The 19,289-nt window shown below is 49.5% G+C and overlaps 1 protein-coding gene across 2 annotated transcripts in view; it reads left to right on the top strand.

The window, feature by feature from the left end:
• Positions 1–5,170, top strand: part of PPT2 (palmitoyl-protein thioesterase 2) — a 129,991-nt gene extending 124,821 nt beyond the window's left edge. Inside the window, exon 9 of one of the 2 annotated variants that reach the window (XM_069635019.1) lies at positions 3,998–5,170. In XM_069635019.1, the coding sequence (XP_069491120.1) occupies positions 3,998–4,141 (144 nt within the window). In that variant the 3' untranslated portion in view covers positions 4,142–5,170. The remainder of the gene's footprint in view (positions 1–3,997) is intronic. The other variant, XM_069635020.1, reaches the window with a different exon arrangement.
• Positions 5,171–19,289: the final 14,119 nt, after the last annotated feature.

Raw genomic sequence — 19,289 nt, 5'->3', positions numbered from 1 at the left:
ATCTGAAACTTTGGTAATAAGAGAGAGATGTAGGTAACGTGGTCTTGAAATCCTAGGTATGTCCTCGACATCCCCACAGAATACAAGCCCATGTCAAAATCCCAAATCTAAACTAACAGAACTAAATGAACTGTAGCCTAGTTTCACATTCTTGCTGGGATGCAGGTTCTCCTTGTTCTGTTTCCACAGGTGGGACCATAAGCGCGATCGCTGCACCATTTGTGGGCCCTGTTCGCCAGCAAGTGCACTCTAAATTGCATTGCTTTATGAACTGCTAAATCAAAGCTCGCCCTGTTATGGCACTGCCCCAGGTGTCGCCTTTGGGCACATCCCTAAGGCTGGGATCCTATCAGAGCAATGTATGCAACCCTAGAGGAAGACATGCCTGTTCTAGGATTGGCCACCGCTGTGAGAGGCCGTCCATCCTTTTGAATGCCCACAGCTTCTTTAATTACTCTGTGCAAACCCACCCTAATCGCTGTGTTTCCCGCTATCCCTAAACAGAAACTATAGGCATTCGTTTATCGCCAGGACTATATAGTAACTAGTAATCCTGGCTCAGGAAGGAGGTGCATCTGCTCAGCCCTGACTTACTATTGGGATATCCCAGCAGCATTGTGCTGGTGACTCTTCTTTAAACCCACATGCGCATGTGGTGACATTGAAGGGCGCAAAGGCAAAGCTACACGCACGTTTTACTAGCCGTGAATCATCTATCCTGGCCCATCCTATGATCAGTGCTGATCCATGGCACAGACAGATAGGCACTGCCTGGCCATGCTGCAGGCATGAATCCTAATGAGTAACAAAGCCCAAGCCTGCCACATTCTCTCTCTCTTGTGTGATGCTGATCTTGAATCATAGCAGAGATGCGGCCACCCCATTATCTCTTCCATGTAGAACTCCATCAGGTGATGCATGACATGGGTGTATACATACACCCATGACACCTTGTGTGCTCATATACCCAGACCTGCGAGCAATGCTTTTCAGAGCTACACACTGGAACTAGTGTGCTTTTGAATAGTCTGAGCCCTAGGGATACATGCACATGCACACGCACACACACACACACACACACACACACACACACACACACACACACACACACACACACACACACACACACACACACACACACACACACACACACACACACACACACACACACACACACACACACACACACACACACACACACACACACACACACACACACACACACACACACACGCCCCACCCCACCACACACGTGTCCCACCACACACACAGACACACGCGCCCCACCACAGACATGCACGCACCCCACCACACACGCGCACCCCACCACAAACACGTGCCCTGGCACCACCTCCTCCTCCTCCTCCTCCGGCACCTGGATAAGCCAAGAGGAAGCATGGCAGGAATTTCCCCCAGTCATTCCTGTCGGCACATGCAGATTAACAGTGTGTTCTGCAGTGCGGGATTAAGAATCTTTATGTCAATGTTTGGTGTCGCTGGGCTGTGGAGGGTCTGTGGGTCATTTGTATATGTTAGCAGGGACACTACATGAAGTTGGACGACATGTCTGAGATCTTCTCAGTGAACCTGTTTAGCTGGATTTTGCAGACCTTGACCCTTTCTGAGGTGGTGGGTCTTATGTTGGATGCCTCGGCATAATTTACCAGGATCAAGCCATTGCCCACCAACCTAAGGTCTCTGGCTGACTAACCTTTCCCTGATGCCCACCCAGATTTATAAAATGCGGTTCTTAACCAAGTTAAAGGAGATTGAATCCTCGCTCCTTGATGGCAAACTGCGCAAATTAGTGCACGTGCTGTTGGGTGATAAGATGGAAAAGCTTGAGAAACCAATATGGTGATGCTCCTGATCTTCATGTGACCCACGAAAGGATCTACTGTGGGGAACTGCAGCAGGCAACCCTGGGAGGGCCAGGTGATTCTCGCAGGCAACCCTGGGAGGGCCAGGTGATTCTCGCAGGCAACCCTGGGAGGGCCAGGTGATTCTCGCTGGCAACCCTGAGGTGGGTCAGGTGATGCTCGCTGGCAACCCTGGGAGGGCCAGGTGATTCTCGCAGGCAACCCTGGGAGGGCCAGGTGATTCTCGCAGGCAACCCTGGAAGGGCCAGGTGATGCTCGCTGGCAACCCTGAGGTGGGTCAGGTGATGCTCGCTGGCAACCCTGAGGTGGGTCAGGTGATTCTCGCAGGCAACCCTGGGAGGGCCAATGTGATTCTCGCAGGCAACCCTGGGAGGGCCAGGTGATTCTCGCAGGCAACCCTGGGAGGGCCAGGCGGTTCTCACAGGCAACCCTGGGGGGTCCATGTGAAGCTCCTGGTGCTCAAGGGTCCCGCTAAAGGGCCTAATGCAGAAAATGAAGTAGGCAACCCTGAGGGGGAGGGGTCAGGTGATGCTCGCAGGCAAACCTGGTAGGCCAGGTGATATAGGCAACCCTGGGAGGGCCAAGCGATGCTCGCAGGCAACCCTGGGAGGTCCAGCTAATGCTCGCTGGCAACCCTGAGGTGGGTCAGGTGATGCATGCAGGCAATCCTGGGAGGGCCAGGTAATACTTACAGGCAACCCTTGGAGGTCCATGTGAAGCTCCTGATGCTGAAGAGTCCCGCTAATGCGGGGACTGCAGCAGGCAACCCTGGGAGGGCCAGGCGATTCTCGCAGGCAACCCTGGGAGGGCCAGGCGATTCTCGCAGGCAACCCTGGGAGGGCCAGGCGATTCTCGCAGGCAACCCTGGGAGGGCCAGGCGATTCTCGCAGGCAACCCTGGGAGGGCCAGGCGATTCTCGCAGGCAACCCTGGGAGGGCCAGGCGATTCTCGCAGGCAATCCTGGGGGGTCCATGTGAAGCTCCTGGTGCTCAAGGGTCCCGCTAAAGGGGCTAATGCAGAAAATGAAGTAGGCAACCCTGAGGGGGAGGGGTCAGGTGATGCTCGCAGGCAAACCTGGTAGGGCCAGGTAATGCTTACAGGCAACCCTTGGAGGTCCAGGTGAAGCTCCTGATGCTCAAGAGTCCCGCTAATGCGGGTACTGCAGCAGGCAACCCTGGGGGCTTGGGGGGAGGCAGATGATACTAGCAGGAAACCCAGGTGATGCTCCTGATACTAAAGGGGCTGTGGGGGACTGCAGCTAGTAACCCCGGGAGATCCAGGTCATTTGTAAGGAGATGACCTCTTCGCCACAGCGAAGCTTAACTGGAATCGAGGACCTGATATGTGATAGATTTTACTATATACACATGGCGTACCTCAAACTGTCATGATGCTTGGCATTTTTATATTTATTTCCCAATACTGTTCATCATTTTATCTACCTTGGAAAGATGATCGCCCATGCCTGACAGATTCAGGGTCTGCGACTGGCAGGTTAAACTTACTTAAATCACTGATATTGATTGATATTGATATTTTATTTCTATTGCGCTTGTACACGTTTTTCAGAGCGCGACAAGGCAAGGGAGGGGCACAGGGGAGAACAAAACAGCGATCTTACTAGGCGCAGTGACATTCAGAACGCGCAAGTGCATGGGAGAGGGGGGAGGGGAAAAGTGCATGGAAGGGGGGAGAGGTGGAAAGTGCAAAGCAGAGGAGAAACAGATAAATAACAAATAAATAATAAAGGCAACAAACAGTGGTAATGCAGCCAGCAATTTGCAAGTGCAAGGTTTAAGGCAGCAGACAGGGTAGGTCTTATAAGTGCAGGAAGAAAAAAGGGGGGGAGCTGTATGGGTACAGATACAGACCCCAGTGCAAGGGGTGGCCCGGAGGCAGTGAGCCATCTTTCTTTCATCTCACTTTCTCTCTTTTCTTTGTTGGGTCCCTGTTTCTCTCTCTTCCCATCTTTTCATATTCCCTTTCACTATCTTCATTTGTACTTATTGTTTTCTCATCTCTTCCTGGTTGTTGTCTCGTGCTCATCTTTCATTGCTATCCTTCTGGCTGTCCTCCACCAACGTTAAACATGTCTAACACGTGATCTCTTCTTTCAGGTCTACCTGCAGGATGCTTTTGGCCTGAAGACTCTGGACTCCCGACGGGCCATCACCCGATACACTGTGCCTGGTGTGCCTCACACCAATTGGCACTCCAACCAGACTGTCTACGAGACCTGCATTGAGAAATGGCTGACATAGGCGTGCTAGTGGGCGCCATGGAAGAGACTGCTGCCTCTTGCCATACCCCTGCCCACCCTCTCCTCACTCCTACTTCCAAGGGCCACCTCCGGTGTGAGTTGTGCCCTTCCTGCGGAAAAGGGGCCTGCCAAGAGGGGGGGGGGGGGGCTTGAGGCGGTGCAAAGAAGATCACAAAAGGGACACTGATTGGCAGTGGGGGTGGAGAGGCATGAAGAGTGGGTGAATTCCTCAGTCATTGCATTTTTGTTCGTCACAGTGCATTTGTCTTATGCAAATACTGCCACGGAGAAGGGGGAAACCAAATGGGATCGGAGCAGGAGCAGGATGTTAAAAGATGTGGGGAAACGGGCAAGGCATGTGACAAAGGAATAATTCTAAATCTGGCCCTTCTTTTCTGCGTTTAAGATGCATAACTGCAGTGCCAGAAAGGTTGCGGGATATATTCTCATGTGTGCATGTGCCTAGTAGGTAGGTGTCTCTTTGGTATTTCTCATGCCACAGGTCTCGGGCATTCTGTGGGTGACACTGTACCCCTCCCCACCACAGCGCCCTCTGGCTGACTTCAAGAATAGAAGTGGGGGGTGTGGGATCCAGCCTCCTGCCCTCACCTTACCCCAGAACTCCCATCCTTACGGGAAGAGCTCCGACACGCTTCAAGGAAGGGCTCCTTCTTCAGCCAAGATATGTTGTGTTTTTCCTGATGACTGGAATGCGGGGACATGAAGTGAACTTTTTTTGGTCTTTATTTTTATTTTATTTTTATTTTTACATGACTATTTAAAATGCCTGTATGCAGCCCAAACACCGTTATGAGTTCCAGGGCTGACTCATTAACTCCCCTTAGCGCAGAATCTCGATATGTCTGCGAGGGGGCAGAACCAAATCCCCACAATCTATTTTTTTAATGTGTTTTTAAAGAAATTGCAATAGGTGTAATCAAGGACAAAGGTTTCCAGGGATTTTTAAAAATAATGTTTCAGAACTTCCACCAAAGCAGAATTTGATTTTTTTCTATAAAAGTTACTTTGCACCAAACGATTGTTGTGTTTTGAGCACAGGTCCCCGAAGTAGCAAGACACTTGCTATAGCCTGGTGAATTGTTTTCAATGTGGGGATGCTTTGTGGTGTATCACTGCTTCACCATTTCTTTCTGCCAATCCCCAGGCTGAAGGGCAGCGAGGCTGAAAAGGGAGATTGGAGAAACGAGCTGCTTACCAGTATTCTGCAGTACCTTGTAAAAAAAGTGCCTGTCCGTTTCTCGTTGACCATTTTCAGTGCTCTCATTGTAGAGAAAGGAAATTGGAAGAGGACATTGAAATGGGGATGTTTGCTATGTAGATGCAGAAGTGGGTTTGGTCTTTTGGGAATTCAGCACACCGGTTTAACTGCTGTTCTTGAATGCCAAACTAACCACTTGGATTACAAACGCGTACTAACGTGCATTGTTTTCATCCAAATAATCGCTTCTATGTGAAATGAACTTTTTCAAAGGTTTCAAGAGAAAAAGACCGATTTACTTTAACCAATCAGTCTTTTTCTCTTGACCTTTTTAAAATGCGGTTTTCCCTTTTAAAAAAAAAATATATATATTCGTGGGTGGGGGGGTTTCACCCGAACCTCCTCATTGTTCTCCCCCACCCTCTCCCACGGGATTTCTGTCCCAGCCCCACCTCGACTCCCTAAACCAAACACATACATAGAACACACACACTTACCCGTTCTCCTCGCCCTCCGCTTCCTGGTCCCGCCGAGCCCGTTAACCCTTGCGCGCACTTGTGTGTTGCAGGGGCGTGACAGTTCGATTTAGAAATACTGCTACGCGTGGTCACGGAGCGGTCTTTCTAAACTGACCCTTTAGTGAAAAGATGTTTTCACTGGGAACAAAATAATCTTGGGTTGGAGGAATTTCTAATGCCCACAAACCTTTTAATTGAGCAGTCATGATTTCGATTCCTCACCCGGGAAACGTGAATGGCGAGTGCATACTGGCTTGTATTGCCGTACACTGCGGTGCCAATCTGGGAGCGATCGTAATTTTATGTCCCAAACATGTCAATTGTGGATTCCGCGAATCCATGGGATCAGAATACCAAATGTTTCAAGAATGACATGTTTAAATCTGAGTCTGTCGGTGTCCTATAACGCAACATTCGGTTCAAATAGTGTGTTGATAATCGGCCAGATCAGGTTGGTGGGACAGGGGTATTGCTTTGCCCTTGTAGAGATCGCGTTATTCTCCGCTTCACAGCAGTACACAGTATTGAGTGATACCGGGGTAACTCGGGGGGAGGGGGGGACATATCACATGGGCAGTGCTGGAGCTAGTGGTGTTGGACAGGAAATGTGGGGAGGCAACTGCTACATTTAGCTGGACAGGAGCATACCTCCTTTGCGTTTGCAACCTCCATATCGTTCTACTACCTTCCACCACCATGTTTCTGCAAACCCACCTTTGGGACAATTCATTTTAGGGTCCACCTGTGAGGGTGATAGCCTGACCCCATTGCCTTCATATGTACTTATTCCCCATACCAAAGTATTTTAAAGAATTGGAAGAAAACCTGTGTGTGCGACAACCTCTTAGGTTTCCTCCGTTAGGGACAGGTTGTTTTGTCGACTTAAAGATTAAAATAATAGCTTTCAAACTTGCTGCTGTTAACCAATTGAAATCCTAATGTCACCAAATAAAAGTGTTAGTTGTCCGGTGGGCACCATTTATTTGAAGGTGGGGATGAAAATACAATTTCTCTTCTGTGCACATAGGCCAGCGTTTAGGGGCGAGGGAGACGTTGCAAACTGAACGAGGTAAGGCAAGGATGATTTTACAAAAGTGTCTTATTTTGTGCAGGTTTTCTGTTTTTGTTAAGGGTACAGTTTTATTGCACTGCACAAGGCTGTGGTTTATGTGGCTTTTAGCACTTTCAAAGTGGGAGGGGCATCTGCTTGTTTAATAACATGCTGTGGGCGGGGGTTTCCACCAACGTCTTCGCCCCTTGCCGATTGGCTTGTGCCCTCAGGGCACATGGAAGCACATTTTGGACAAGGAATACCGTAGTTCTTTCCGGGGAATTTGTATTGCCTGCCTCCTCTGTGATATTTTAGAAAATTGTTTACAGGTCACGTCTGCAAAAAGGAATTTTACCCTGCATGATTTCCTTTTTTATATGTTTGTTGTGAATTTAATTGGGAATTGTGTGCTTGCGGTCTGGGCATTGTTGCCATGTGCGGTTGGGCATCTTTTCCAATCCAGGAGGGTGGTTCCGGGGAATACCTCATGCTGCAAAGGGGTACTTGGGGAGAGCTGAGACCATCTGCATTTGCCTTCAAAGGCAATTTCCTGTTCAAGGATGATGGTTTGAGGTGGTACGGATGCAGGTCAGGAACGGTTTTGACTAGCCTGCTTAGTTCCATAGCCTTTTTCCAAGGAAGCTAATAAACCTAACAAAATGACAATCCGACCCCAGCTAGGGCAGGGTATATAGTGTGGTGAATACATTGGAGTAGCTGCAGAGAAGCAATTGGTTTCAACAGGGGTGCACTATTTATCTCCTCCTAGTTGTTTAAGGCACAGTGGTTCCTGTCTTGGGTAACTTGAAAACTAGATGGTGGCCACGTTGGCGTAACCACATTAGCAAAAAGGAAAGTCATTTGCCAAATGGAATTAAAATAGTTGCCCAGAGGTGGGTGTTGAGGTGCTTGGGACTGACTGCTAGGGGACCGTGGTGTCCAGGAGGTCCCATCCTAGTTCAGACTGTTTGATGAAGCAAACAATGTATGCAGCCCCCGTCTTTTTGATGTACCCTGTTTGAGTAAAATTGGCACCATTAGACCATTCTTGAATGTCGCAGCACATTTTTACTGTCTTTCGTCCTTTCTTGTGATGACGTATGTGCTCTGATCAGGAAAACTGAAAGACAATAAAAAAATGTGAGAAGACCTCTGCAACGTTCAAGAATTCTGTAGATGTGTCCGGTTCACTTGAAAAGGGTTCTTTAAGACGGCAGTATTTGTATGCATTGTGTGGCTTCTATTTGTTCGGCTTACCCCTTGTCTTAAAAGGGGGATTCTCCTCTCATGTCTAGCTTGATGAAGCAATCCCTACTCAGAGGCAAGAGAATATCCTAGAGCTCCCCCCCCCCCCAACTCTGTAATTCCATCGTGAGATAAACCAGAACAGTATGAACATGGGATGCTCCTCACGATCACTGAGAAATCTTAGTACATTTGATGTGGGCATCGTACCCAACTTGCACCTCACGTAGAAGTGTCTGGTGCCATCAGTGGCTCTCAATCAGCAGCTTTACAAAGGGAATCCACAACAAGACGAATATTTAGTGGGTTGTACCACTGAAGAAGGCCCTAGGCTTGCCCCTCGCTCCACCACACATGGCAACGCTGGTTATGGTGGCCATACTGCCACCACCAAACTTTCATGGAATTAGTGTTGTTTTCGTTCTTTTCTTTTTGCCAGTGTATCTTGTTTGGTCTTGGTCTAACATTTTGTAACACTTGAAGCACATTTAAATAAAAAAAGAACGTTTTACCTCAGTGCCTGTTTTCTGTTTTTCTGTTACCTTCTGCTGCTGTATGTTAGCCATTTTGTTTCTGCCGAGCTGAAACTGGTATACCAAGGCTGTCCGAGTTGTAGAAACGGTCTCGAGTCTGGATGTGGTGGAAGAGGTTTGCAGCCAAAGATCTGAAATCCAGAAGTGTAAAGCGAAATAACCATGTGATGCAAATAAGCGCTTGCTACATTGAACTGTTGTAAGAACTGTAAATGTGTTTTAATCAAATGGATAGGGCTGCTATATCGTGAGTGGTTGTGGCCCTGCCCTCTACCTCGGAATGCCCAAAGCACTGAACACGACCTAAACAGCCAAGGTAAGATCTGTAATGACTAGTATAGATTTTCTTTCCCCCACAAATTCCATTTCGGAGTAAACAACATTGCTTGAAAGTTGGACCAAGGATAACATTCCATAAACTCAAAACCTCTGTTAAAATGCTGTCACAGAAGTGAAAGAACAAAGGATGAGATACAAAATGTGGGGAGACCCCTTTTTTTTACATTCTCCTAAACGCGATACATCTCATGAATTAGAAACCAGCCTTAATTGTAGGGATGGATCGATGGAGATGAGTGGAAGGGTGTCACAAGTTCCTGGAGGAATTTCCTTTTCTAGTTTTCCTTCCTCCACTTTCCTTCTGGCAATCTCTTTCCTCCTAGCTAGTAGCTTCCTTCAACCTGGGGCGCTGAGTCTTGGGTTGTGTGGAAACATCCATTGTTTCCAAGGGATACTATATAAAACACAAAAGGGGTAAATCTTGGAAAACAAGGTCAGACTGGAGGAGTCGCTCAGCCAGTGAATAGGGTTCCTGATCTAAAAAGACCTGTGTCTACTCCATTTCAGAATTCCAAGGCCGACCTGCCCAGTAGAGTCCTTCTCTTCACTCACAAAGTCGTCGTAAGTGCCTGTGCACACACCCTACCTTGGCCTTAGCAGATGATCCCAACAATGCATAATCCTCTGGCTCTCTTTGGCTCCTGGAGCACTCGTATCGGGGCAAGCCCTCGTCAGCTTCCCCCTCTTGCCCTAGTGGTTTCTGTATATTCATGGCCAGGGCATACTCTGTAATTTCCCCCCTCTTGCCCCAAGTGCTCTTCTTTTTAGGATTGTCTTTCACACACCTGAGTTTTTGTCAGACTCCAATTTCTCCAGGTTAATGCTCCTCTTAAGCTCTCGTGGCTTTGCTGCAACCATCAGAATCTGGGATAGGGCCTCCAGCAGGCAATTCACTCTTATTCTATAGTGTTCTCTTGCTACTCCCAGCTTATGGGTCAAGGCCACCAGCAAGCCCGTTGCCCTCTTTCCCTCCTCCCAACGTCAGAGTTCCTGCTGTGTGGCCTATTTGGCCTTGTCACCTCCTGTTCCCAGCTCTTTTCAGGTGTGGCATCGTTTCCTAGTGCGCACCCACTTCTTCCTTTCTCCTTTTCCTGTTTCCCTACTTTAAATAACAGCAATTATGTGCAATGCCATCTAAACTCCCTCCAAGACAGGAGGCGCCTGCCTCTTTTTGTAGTCTGTCTTGGGCCTTGTTTCAATGTCCCCACTTGTTGGGGAGTATGTTTACCAATTATTTAGACTGGATGAGGGGTGTGTGCCTAACTGTTTCACCTCCTCCCCAACGGTGTGCTCCTTGTTCTCATATAGGTCCAGGTGTTGTTTGTACAATTAACCTAATTCGGCTCTCGCCCTGGTCCACACGGTCTGGAGTCTCAAGTAGCCTGTCAGCCCTCTTAGCATCAGGCAGCCATGTCATGGTGGCTGATGGATCAAGCTTTCTAGCTTAAAAGGATACAGGTAAGTTTACATGATCGCAGTAAGCATATGTGTGTGGAGCGTGTATGCTTGCCCTGTATGCTTTTTCCTTTTGCTGTTAATTTCGTGTTGGGTTCTGTGGTCCATGCTGGGGTTTGCACACCCCAAAGTACATTCGGCAGGGTCCTGCTCGGCTAGTGGATCCATGGTGAGGGCCTAGTTCTACTGTATTATGTAAACATATCTGACTTTTCTAAGGGTTAGTTTTCATTGGGTTTCTCCTAATCTCATTCTCCCAATAGGCTGGCAGTCCTGGGTACTGTGATGTATCCTGCAGAATCCATACAAAAACCCATCCTAAAGTCTCCTCCCAGGTGGCCAGGGGAAGGCAGCCGCTACCTGATCCCGACCCTGGGGGTGGTACTAGTTGGGAGGATCACCTGGGAGGAGAAGGTCCCCAATGGAACGGGAGGACTCCGTTGGGAGGGGCGCAGTATTCGTCATTCTCAGCGGAGGAAGTGTCAGTGATGCCAGTGTCCGTAATGGCTTGTTGTCAAAGGGAACTTTTATTCCTTAAAGCTAATTATATTGAAGATGATGAAAACGGTTACGACAAGTCATATGTTAGGAATAAAAATCCCCCTTCCAAAATCATGTCCATGTATAAAGGTGAAAACTCATTTTGATCAACAGGAGAAGGGTACGAATGAATCAATAAGTGACATCTTCGATTCTGAAAACTCTTAAATGTCCTATGTCCTAAATCTAAACCCTCTATTAGATCCTTATAACAATCCTTTAAAGAAGGTCATTAAGAATAAAGAGGAATTTTGTAAACCTAGTCCCATTAATAAAAGTAAGTGGAACATTGGGGACATCAAGTCCCACAATGCCCAAAGTACTGAGATAGTAGCAGAGATCAGTAGTGGGAGCCGGAGTAGTTGCTGTAACTTCACATTGCAGGTAAAACGGGAGAAGGGAGACGCAGCTGGAAGCGTTATTAGCGAAAGCCTTCCCCCTGAAGAATGTGCTTGCAGAGGTAGTGTGGAGGGAAGCGTAAAGCTGTGAAGCTTTCCCTGCGGTAAGGTGGGCTCTGGTGGCAGGCCAGCACCAGAGAGCCTTGGGGGCAAGGAACACTCCTTGTCTGCCTACCTGGAGTCGGAAGACCGAATAAAGCAGTTTTCCTTACCATCTGGAGCAGAAGAAGCAGACTAACCGAAGGCAATGGAGCGAGCGGACATGCAAGCCATGTGACCCCGGAGCGCTCTGTAACCGCCTGCTGGTCAAGCCCGGGAGTTTTGAATATTAAACACATGAAAGAAAAGCAAAGTGGCACAAATACCAATATTTTGTATGTCGAACTGATGTGAAGCAGAAAAGATAATTATTTTAAACACCAAGCTGATACTAAGTGGAGAAAGAGGAAATAAAAAAAGTGGCGAGGAGCCACCAGGGGGCACAGAGATGTCCTGACGCATTTACGTCTGTCTCCTCTGAAGGGTGCGAACAATGCGACCTGGGCCCCTCTAATCCTCCCCCAGGAGTGAAGTGCAGACCCCTACTGCGACCCCCGGGCGACATGGGGCATTGGTTGAGCCCAACTCCGGTCCTCTGACGTGGAGCATTGCCCGAGTTCTGGATTGGTGGAGATGGGAGGAAGAGAGAACTTTCCTTTCCCCCGCTCCGCGGTCCACAGAATCAAAGCGAGCGCCGTGGAGCGCAAGGGGCCTGAAGCCCTGCAGCAACGCGGCCCCATCAAGTCAGAACAAAGGCGAATTACAACCCTAGGTGCCTGGGGGCTGTGGACTGGGCCCTGCGACCTCCCCTTCTTTTGCTGGCACTAGTGTGATCCAGGGCACACGACTCCTGGGCCCTACACAGAGAGATTTCCTCGCCCTCCCCACCTTTGCATCAAACATCTGGGGGCTCGATCCGCTCGCACTAATGCACCGTGGGCGGGGTGTGCCACGTGGCGGGTCTGCTCCCCCCTCTGAAGAGCGCGGCGGATCTCACCGGTGACTCGGATCAGAAGGTGCCCCCCACAGGGTGCTCCACATAGCCCGCCTTCCACGCATCGGATCCTCCCTCAGAACTGCTGCTGACCCAGGAGGAGAGTGCACCGGATTCCATCCTCTCCAACATAGGTGAGTGAGCGTACCGGGGCCTCCCTGCCCACCCAGCGCATTCCTTAGGGACATATTGCACTGGCCCACAGGGCAAAAACATAAGGGGGCCGAACCCATCTGCATTAACCCACCCCCCACCCCCAAAGTGAGTGGCAGCCTGCGCCTGGGACCTGACCAGCGAACTCCCGCGGGAGTGTTCTATTTTGCCTGCCCGCCACCCCGTATCGATTAGGCTGTGAGGATTCCATAGGCCCCCGCCAGGTTGGGGCCCGGACACCCACCCCCACGGCGGAGCAAGAGGACTTTCAGGTGAGGAGCCTCCTGGAACCACCACCACTGTCCTGTACCCCCCCACACCAGGCCGGGCCTGCATCTGGCAGTACTCTCGCGCCATCGACCTCTTGCTCCCCCACCACGACACTTGGGAGGGACACCTCAGCGCATTGCCCATTTGGACTAACTACGAGGGGGGAGGGCCCCCCACGCACCGCTCCACAACCCGTGCGACAGGGAGATTGTGGGACACGGATACAACCAACGTTCAGGACCTGAACACATGTCGCCCCGTTTGCCTTAATAGCCTTGATTGCTCCCTCAACAGGAATCCCCCACTATTCCACGCTACAACGAGCACTCCGTGTGCCGCAACATCCGAAAGGATCTCATTTGCCCTTTGATTAGCAGCATCCCCCTCGGGTCATGCGGCACCCCCCGCTGTCCTGCCGTGGGAGAGAGGCCTCCACCACGAGCATATCTGGCGCCCCTGATCGGGGACGACGCCAGTAGCGTTCAGAAACCGTCCTGAGACACTCCAGTGGACTCCCTGGGTTCAGGGAGAGGGCCATCCTGCATTGAGCTTCGCCTCCACTTAACCAGACGGCGCACTGGTTACCCCCGAATGAACTGGGCCCAGTCTCTTCAAAAGTTTAATTACTCACGACTCCAGCCCTGAAATTAGCCGACATGTCTACCACTGCACAAGCTGATGTCCTGGACGCCCACGCGATGAATAAGAACATGACAGCCCTGCTGGAAGAAATTTGCGGCTTTAGGGCGGACATCAGCAAATGGCTAGACTCCCTTGACAAAAAAGTAGACCCTGCTGACGACCGAGTCCAAGCGCTGGAAGCAAATCAATCCTCTGACCTCCTTGAGACTAAATTAGACATTCGCCTGTCGGAGTTGGAAAGGAGGGAGGAGAAGTGCACCCTCAAACTAGACGATTTGGAAAACAGGGAGTGCCGGAGCAACCTGAGGTTTCTTGGGGTCCCGGAACGAGAAGGAGAGACCCAGGCTGATATTGTCAACTCCGTGATCAGTAAATTGTTCGACGAGGGTAACACCGATGAACCAACAATCGACAGGGCGCACAGAGCGGGGGCTCTCAACAGGGGCCCCATGTAGATCTTGGTGAAATTCCACTACTACTCGGAAAAGAGCAAGATCCTCGACCTGGCAAGGAAAAAGGGACCGATCGCCTGGGAGGATGCCAAGGTCACAATATTCCATGACCTCTCAGCTTTTACTCTGGCGCGTCAACGTCTGTGCGGCCCCCTCACGAGATGGCTCCAACGTAAAGGGGTGAGATATAGATGGGGCCACCCATTCTCCCTTTCCTTCGAGTATTACGGATACAAATACTCCTTGGTCACGGAGGATGATATACAGAGGGTGACTCAGGAGCTCTTGGGCGAACCTAAACCGGGGGACAACCAAGAAGGTACTGGAAAAGAGCCCCTACAGTCCTGAGGCCCCAGCAGACCCACCGAAAGACGTCGAGTCTGTGGCCACAGACAGTACAGTAAGGTGACCCGGCCTCACCCAGCATGTCCATGGAGTGACCACACTCTGCTTTCAACCAAATTCAGCCCAAGGAGGACGGTGTTATGGCCCTTTCTAAGGGCCTTGGGGAACCAGAGGCTGACCCTGCTACCTTGACCCAGAGCGACACCGACATCCGTGATCTATCCTACATATGTTGTCTGCTCCGGTGGGAGGGGGCTTGACTTCCAAAGTTGTGCTTTGAAAAGCCAGGGGGTGGGGGGGGGGCTCAAAATCATATCTGTGCCTCATGTTTATCCACCGTGCGGAGGTGGCCCTGGTAGCCTGGTCTATCGAAATACACAATGTCGCAGGCAATCCAGGCGCTCGGTGGGGTGGGGGTGAGGAGGGGTTGTTGGGGGTCTTTCTATCGTTGTTTAAGGTTTGAATTATTTGATACTACCGAATTGGGAACTACCTCCTATGGAATCTCTTTGTTTGGACAGGGATCGAAGTATATGGAGTCAGCAGGGGGGCATGGAACACATGAGCCACCCCAGAGGAATCCTGAGAAAAAGATGTTCCCCCTAATGGCTGACGCTCATCAATGACTGACCTTGGGTTTGTGGATGTTCTGAGTCTGAACTCTTCCCCAAATAAACGATCTTTGGTGGTCAGGGAAATCAACAGGCTGAAACTCCACGTTCTATTCCTTCAAGAAACTCATTGGGTGAGAGGTAGGGAAATGGCGCTTAGAACCAAGCCTACACAGGAGGTTTTCCATGCTTCGTGCCAGGCCACAAAATGGGGAGTAGCGATAGCTCTGTCCCCTAAAGTCCACTTTGTCCCTCAAGTTCAGCGGAAAGACCAGAGGGTCGTTACAACATGGTTCTCTACCCCGAACAAGACAGGAAATACGATCACCCTTACACAGACCACCATAAATGGAGGAGGATAGCCGCCTCCTTTCACAATACAAATACTGACCTGGGCCTATCGGACTCCCATTCGACATGGAAGGGATGTGCTCCCCTGTTTACATTTTTCTCCAGCCCTCACTCTTCATTTTCTCGAATCGATTATATCCTGGTTGACAATTCATTTCGTGAGAGGGTATCTAGCTTCGGGGTAGAGTTGATCCCATGGTCGGATCACAACCTAGTGAGGGTCCGAATAGGGATGCCTCCGGAACCATCTCGGTGCTCGAGGTGGTCATGTAACTACTTGTTGTTGCGGGACAAAGCTCTGTCCCAGGACCTGCTGGTAGCCATAAAAGAATATTTTGCATTTAATGACAGTGGTGAGGTTGGTGAGGCCAGTGTTTGGGAGGCCTTTAAGGCCACGATCAGAGGGGTGCTCATTGGTTTGGGAGCAAGAAGAAAATGGGAAAGAGGTAGGCAGGAGAAACTCCTTAGGGACAAAATAGAGGCTATACAAACGGGGGGCAAACTGAGGTCCCAGATGTTCCCGGGCAAATGTTCGGAGCTCCAATGACTCAAAGCACAATTGGCGGCCCTCTTGGTGGGACAAATTGAGAGAAAACTAGCATTCCTAAAGCAAAGATACATGGAGAATGGGGAAAAAGCTAATGGGATTCTTGCCTGGAAATTACGGGAACTCAGAAATAGCAAGAGAGTCCATGCATTGCAGCCCCCTGGAGGGGACAAATGTATAGATGACACAGGGATAGTGGAGTGCTTCCGTCTATAGTATGAACACCTCTATACCTCGGAACCTGTGGGAGATGGTTCTGAAGCAGATAAGTTCTTAGACTCTGTTCCAATCCCACGCCTCCCCCCTGAAAAAGCGAGTCCCCTTTAAAACCTCATTACCCCCCCAGGAGATTGTTGATACGATAAGTTCCATGAACGGAGGTACCACCCCGGGTGATGACTGTTTCACTGTCTCCTTTTATAAGACCTTCAGATCCACCCTCGCCCCTTCCTCGCTAAGTTATTCAACTCCACACTTGATTCCTATCTCCTCCCACAATCCATGCTATCAGCCCTTGTAGTGGTGATTCCTAAAGAGGGAAAAGACCCAACCCAATGCCACTCCTACCGCCCTATCTCCCTACTCAACACGGACGTGAATATTTTGGCGAAGCTACTCGCTAATAGGCTTCAAAGCACCTTCCGGCTCTGGTCCATGAGGACCAGGTCGGATTCATCCCGGGCAGACAAGGGTCAGACAACATCAGAAAGACCCTGGACCTTATGTATGAAGCCTTGAGTAATAACGTTGAAGCCCATCTTCTCTCATTAAACTCAGGCCTTTGATCGTGTCGAATGGCCATACATGGGCAAAGTTTTGCAAAGAATGGGCCTGAGTGAAAGGTTTTGCGGATGGATAGCTTCCGTGTACAATGGGCCCTCTGCTAGGGTGGCTGTAAATGGCACCATATCCGACCCGCTTTTCCTCTCTAGAGGTACCCGACAGAGTTGTCCCATTTTCCCCCCTTCTATATGCGCTTGCGATGGAACCTCTTGCTATAGCAATAAGGCAACACCAGGGGATCACAGGGATTAGGGTGGGAGATCTGGACTTCAAACTCTCTCTCTTTGCGGACGATATCTTGGCCTACCTAACTAACTTGGAGGACTCTCTCCTGAACCTCCTTGACTTATTCACACTTTTGGTGCCTTCTCAGGCTTGAAGATAAACCCAACAAAATCCTGTTAATGCTGGTGGGGGCAAACTCCCGTGACATTGAGAGGGGGCACAGGGTGGGGCATGAAAATTGTACATACTGCCACTCCATACCTGGGTTCCCTCTTCGAATTGAATTTCCCCCCGATCCTTTCCAAAATAAAATCAGATCTCACCAGATGGGCCCCCTTGACCCTCTCGTGGTTCGGCCAAATGGTGTCCGTCAAAATGAACATCCTTCCCCACCTCCTCTCTCTTTTCATCCCTCCCCACAAAGATCCCGGAGGCCTACTTTAGGTCCTTGCACTCCATGATCCAGCGATTTATATGGAAGGGTAGGAAACCTAGGGTTAAACACGCCACTCAGACACTCCCGGGGCCCTTTGGGGGCTTCGGTCTCCCTGACTTTCACTTGTATCACAAGGCGGTCCCGCTTAGGGTAATGCTGGAACACATGAAAGATGAGATGCGCACCTATTGGACTTGTATTGAGGATACCCACACGCACCCTAGGAAAGTCAGAGATTTTCTGTCCCCACAACGGCTTCCTAACCACGTGAAATCTCACCCTACATTATCTGTTTTATGGGATCTATGGAAACCAAACAAAGAGAACCTGGTCCTCTCCTCCTGGCCTTCTCCTCTCTCATCCCTATGGGGCCTTCCCCTTGATCTGGGTAATAGGGGACTACGAAACACGCAGAAGTGGTCTGACATGGGCTTAGAATGGGCAGCTCAACTGTTTCAGCAGAACACCTTCATAGAATACGATAAATTAGCTGACGCAATGGGGGCTAGCCTGATGTCGATATTTGACTATCTATGCGTAAAAGGCATTTTGACTCCCCCCGCAACCCTCCCTCTTTTGGATCAAGGATCTTGTGTGCCCCCTTAAGCCCCTTGAGAAGGTAATTGCAGAGTCCTCTTCAAGGAGGTGATCACTCTCTAGGATCTATGGGGTCCTGATTACGGCCCAGCTGCAAGGTAGACAAGGGTTCCAACAATTCTGGGCTGAAAAACTTGGGATGATAATAGAGGAATCAACCTGGTCTAAAATATTTGGGGTTCTCTTCTCGGGTACTCTGTGTACCTCAGCAATGGAACATAATTTTAAGATTCTGCATGCATGGCATCTCCCACCAGACAGATTGTCGAAAATGTTTCCGGGAGTCTCCCCCCTCTGCCCCAGGGACTGTGGCCAAAGGGGTACATGGTATCATATGTGGTGGGAGTGCCCATCAGTCCAGATTTATTGGTCAGAGCGTTTGAGTTGGATCAAGGACATAACCGGTATTTCCTTGGCCCTGTACCCCCTAGAAATTGTTCTTGGTGTCCCCTCTCCCAAGGCAGATTCGGGTGGTCTCCCTCAGGTGATTAAGGGCATGCTTCCCTTTGCACAGAATTGGAAAAGTAAACTAGCACCATCAAAGTCAGAGTGGCTGTCAAAACTGTGGGTGATCTGTACCTACAAGAAATTATCAGCGTTGACCCACGACACGATGGAATCCTTCCTACTGGACTGGATAATGGTGCTTCTGCACGAAGACTGTGGTGCACTGAGACCTGTTTCTCATTGTTGAGCCCCTCCTCCGTGTTTCCTGATTCACGTACTCGATCACTGCCTTCCTTCGTTCGTTCTTCTCGAATCCTGCAATGTCAGCAAATATTTGATCATCGATCTCCTACTTTTGTTCACTTTTTTCAAGGACTCAGTTTGAACTCTGTAGCTTTTGTGGGGAGCGGTGGGAGAGGGGGGGGGGCTGGGTAATTCCAGATGTTCTTCTTGTTGATTTCTTGCCTTGCATTGCAATCTGGTGATCTGTATTAATCAAAATGTTCAATTAAAACTAAATGGAAAAAAAATAAAAGTGGCCAACAGACCAGCCAAGTTTTCTGGTGATTTTGAAGGTCCGAATAATTATCAACAACACGAGAGGGCAATATTGTTAGAAAACTATATAAGCAACTGTTGCCAAAACCAAAAGAATACCATAACCAATCCAGTTATAAGGACCTATCATTGCCAAAGCCAAGAGAAGGCTATTAAGAAAACAGTTGTTTCTAGACCCTATTGTCGGAGGGAGAAACGATGGGGGGAATTGACTTGAACAATCATTGCCTAAACCAAAGAACCAAAGAAGATCATGAGTAAAAGAGGACACTTATCAGTACTTGGTTGGTGCGAGAGTGTGAAAACAAGAGTGGCAGGAAGGCTGCCCTTCTGATAGAGAAGGTATTCATTGGGAGAGGGGCATAACCTGCAATGTATGTGACAATCAAAAGTATAGAACA

This window comes from Ambystoma mexicanum, chromosome 13, assembly GCF_040938575.1.
Source record: "Ambystoma mexicanum isolate Mex_15411 chromosome 13, UKY_AmexF1_1, whole genome shotgun sequence".
NCBI classification, from domain to species: Eukaryota; Metazoa; Chordata; class Amphibia; order Caudata; family Ambystomatidae; genus Ambystoma; species Ambystoma mexicanum.
Note: the sequence above shows the minus strand (reverse complement) of the source record. Positions and strands in the feature narration are given on the sequence as shown.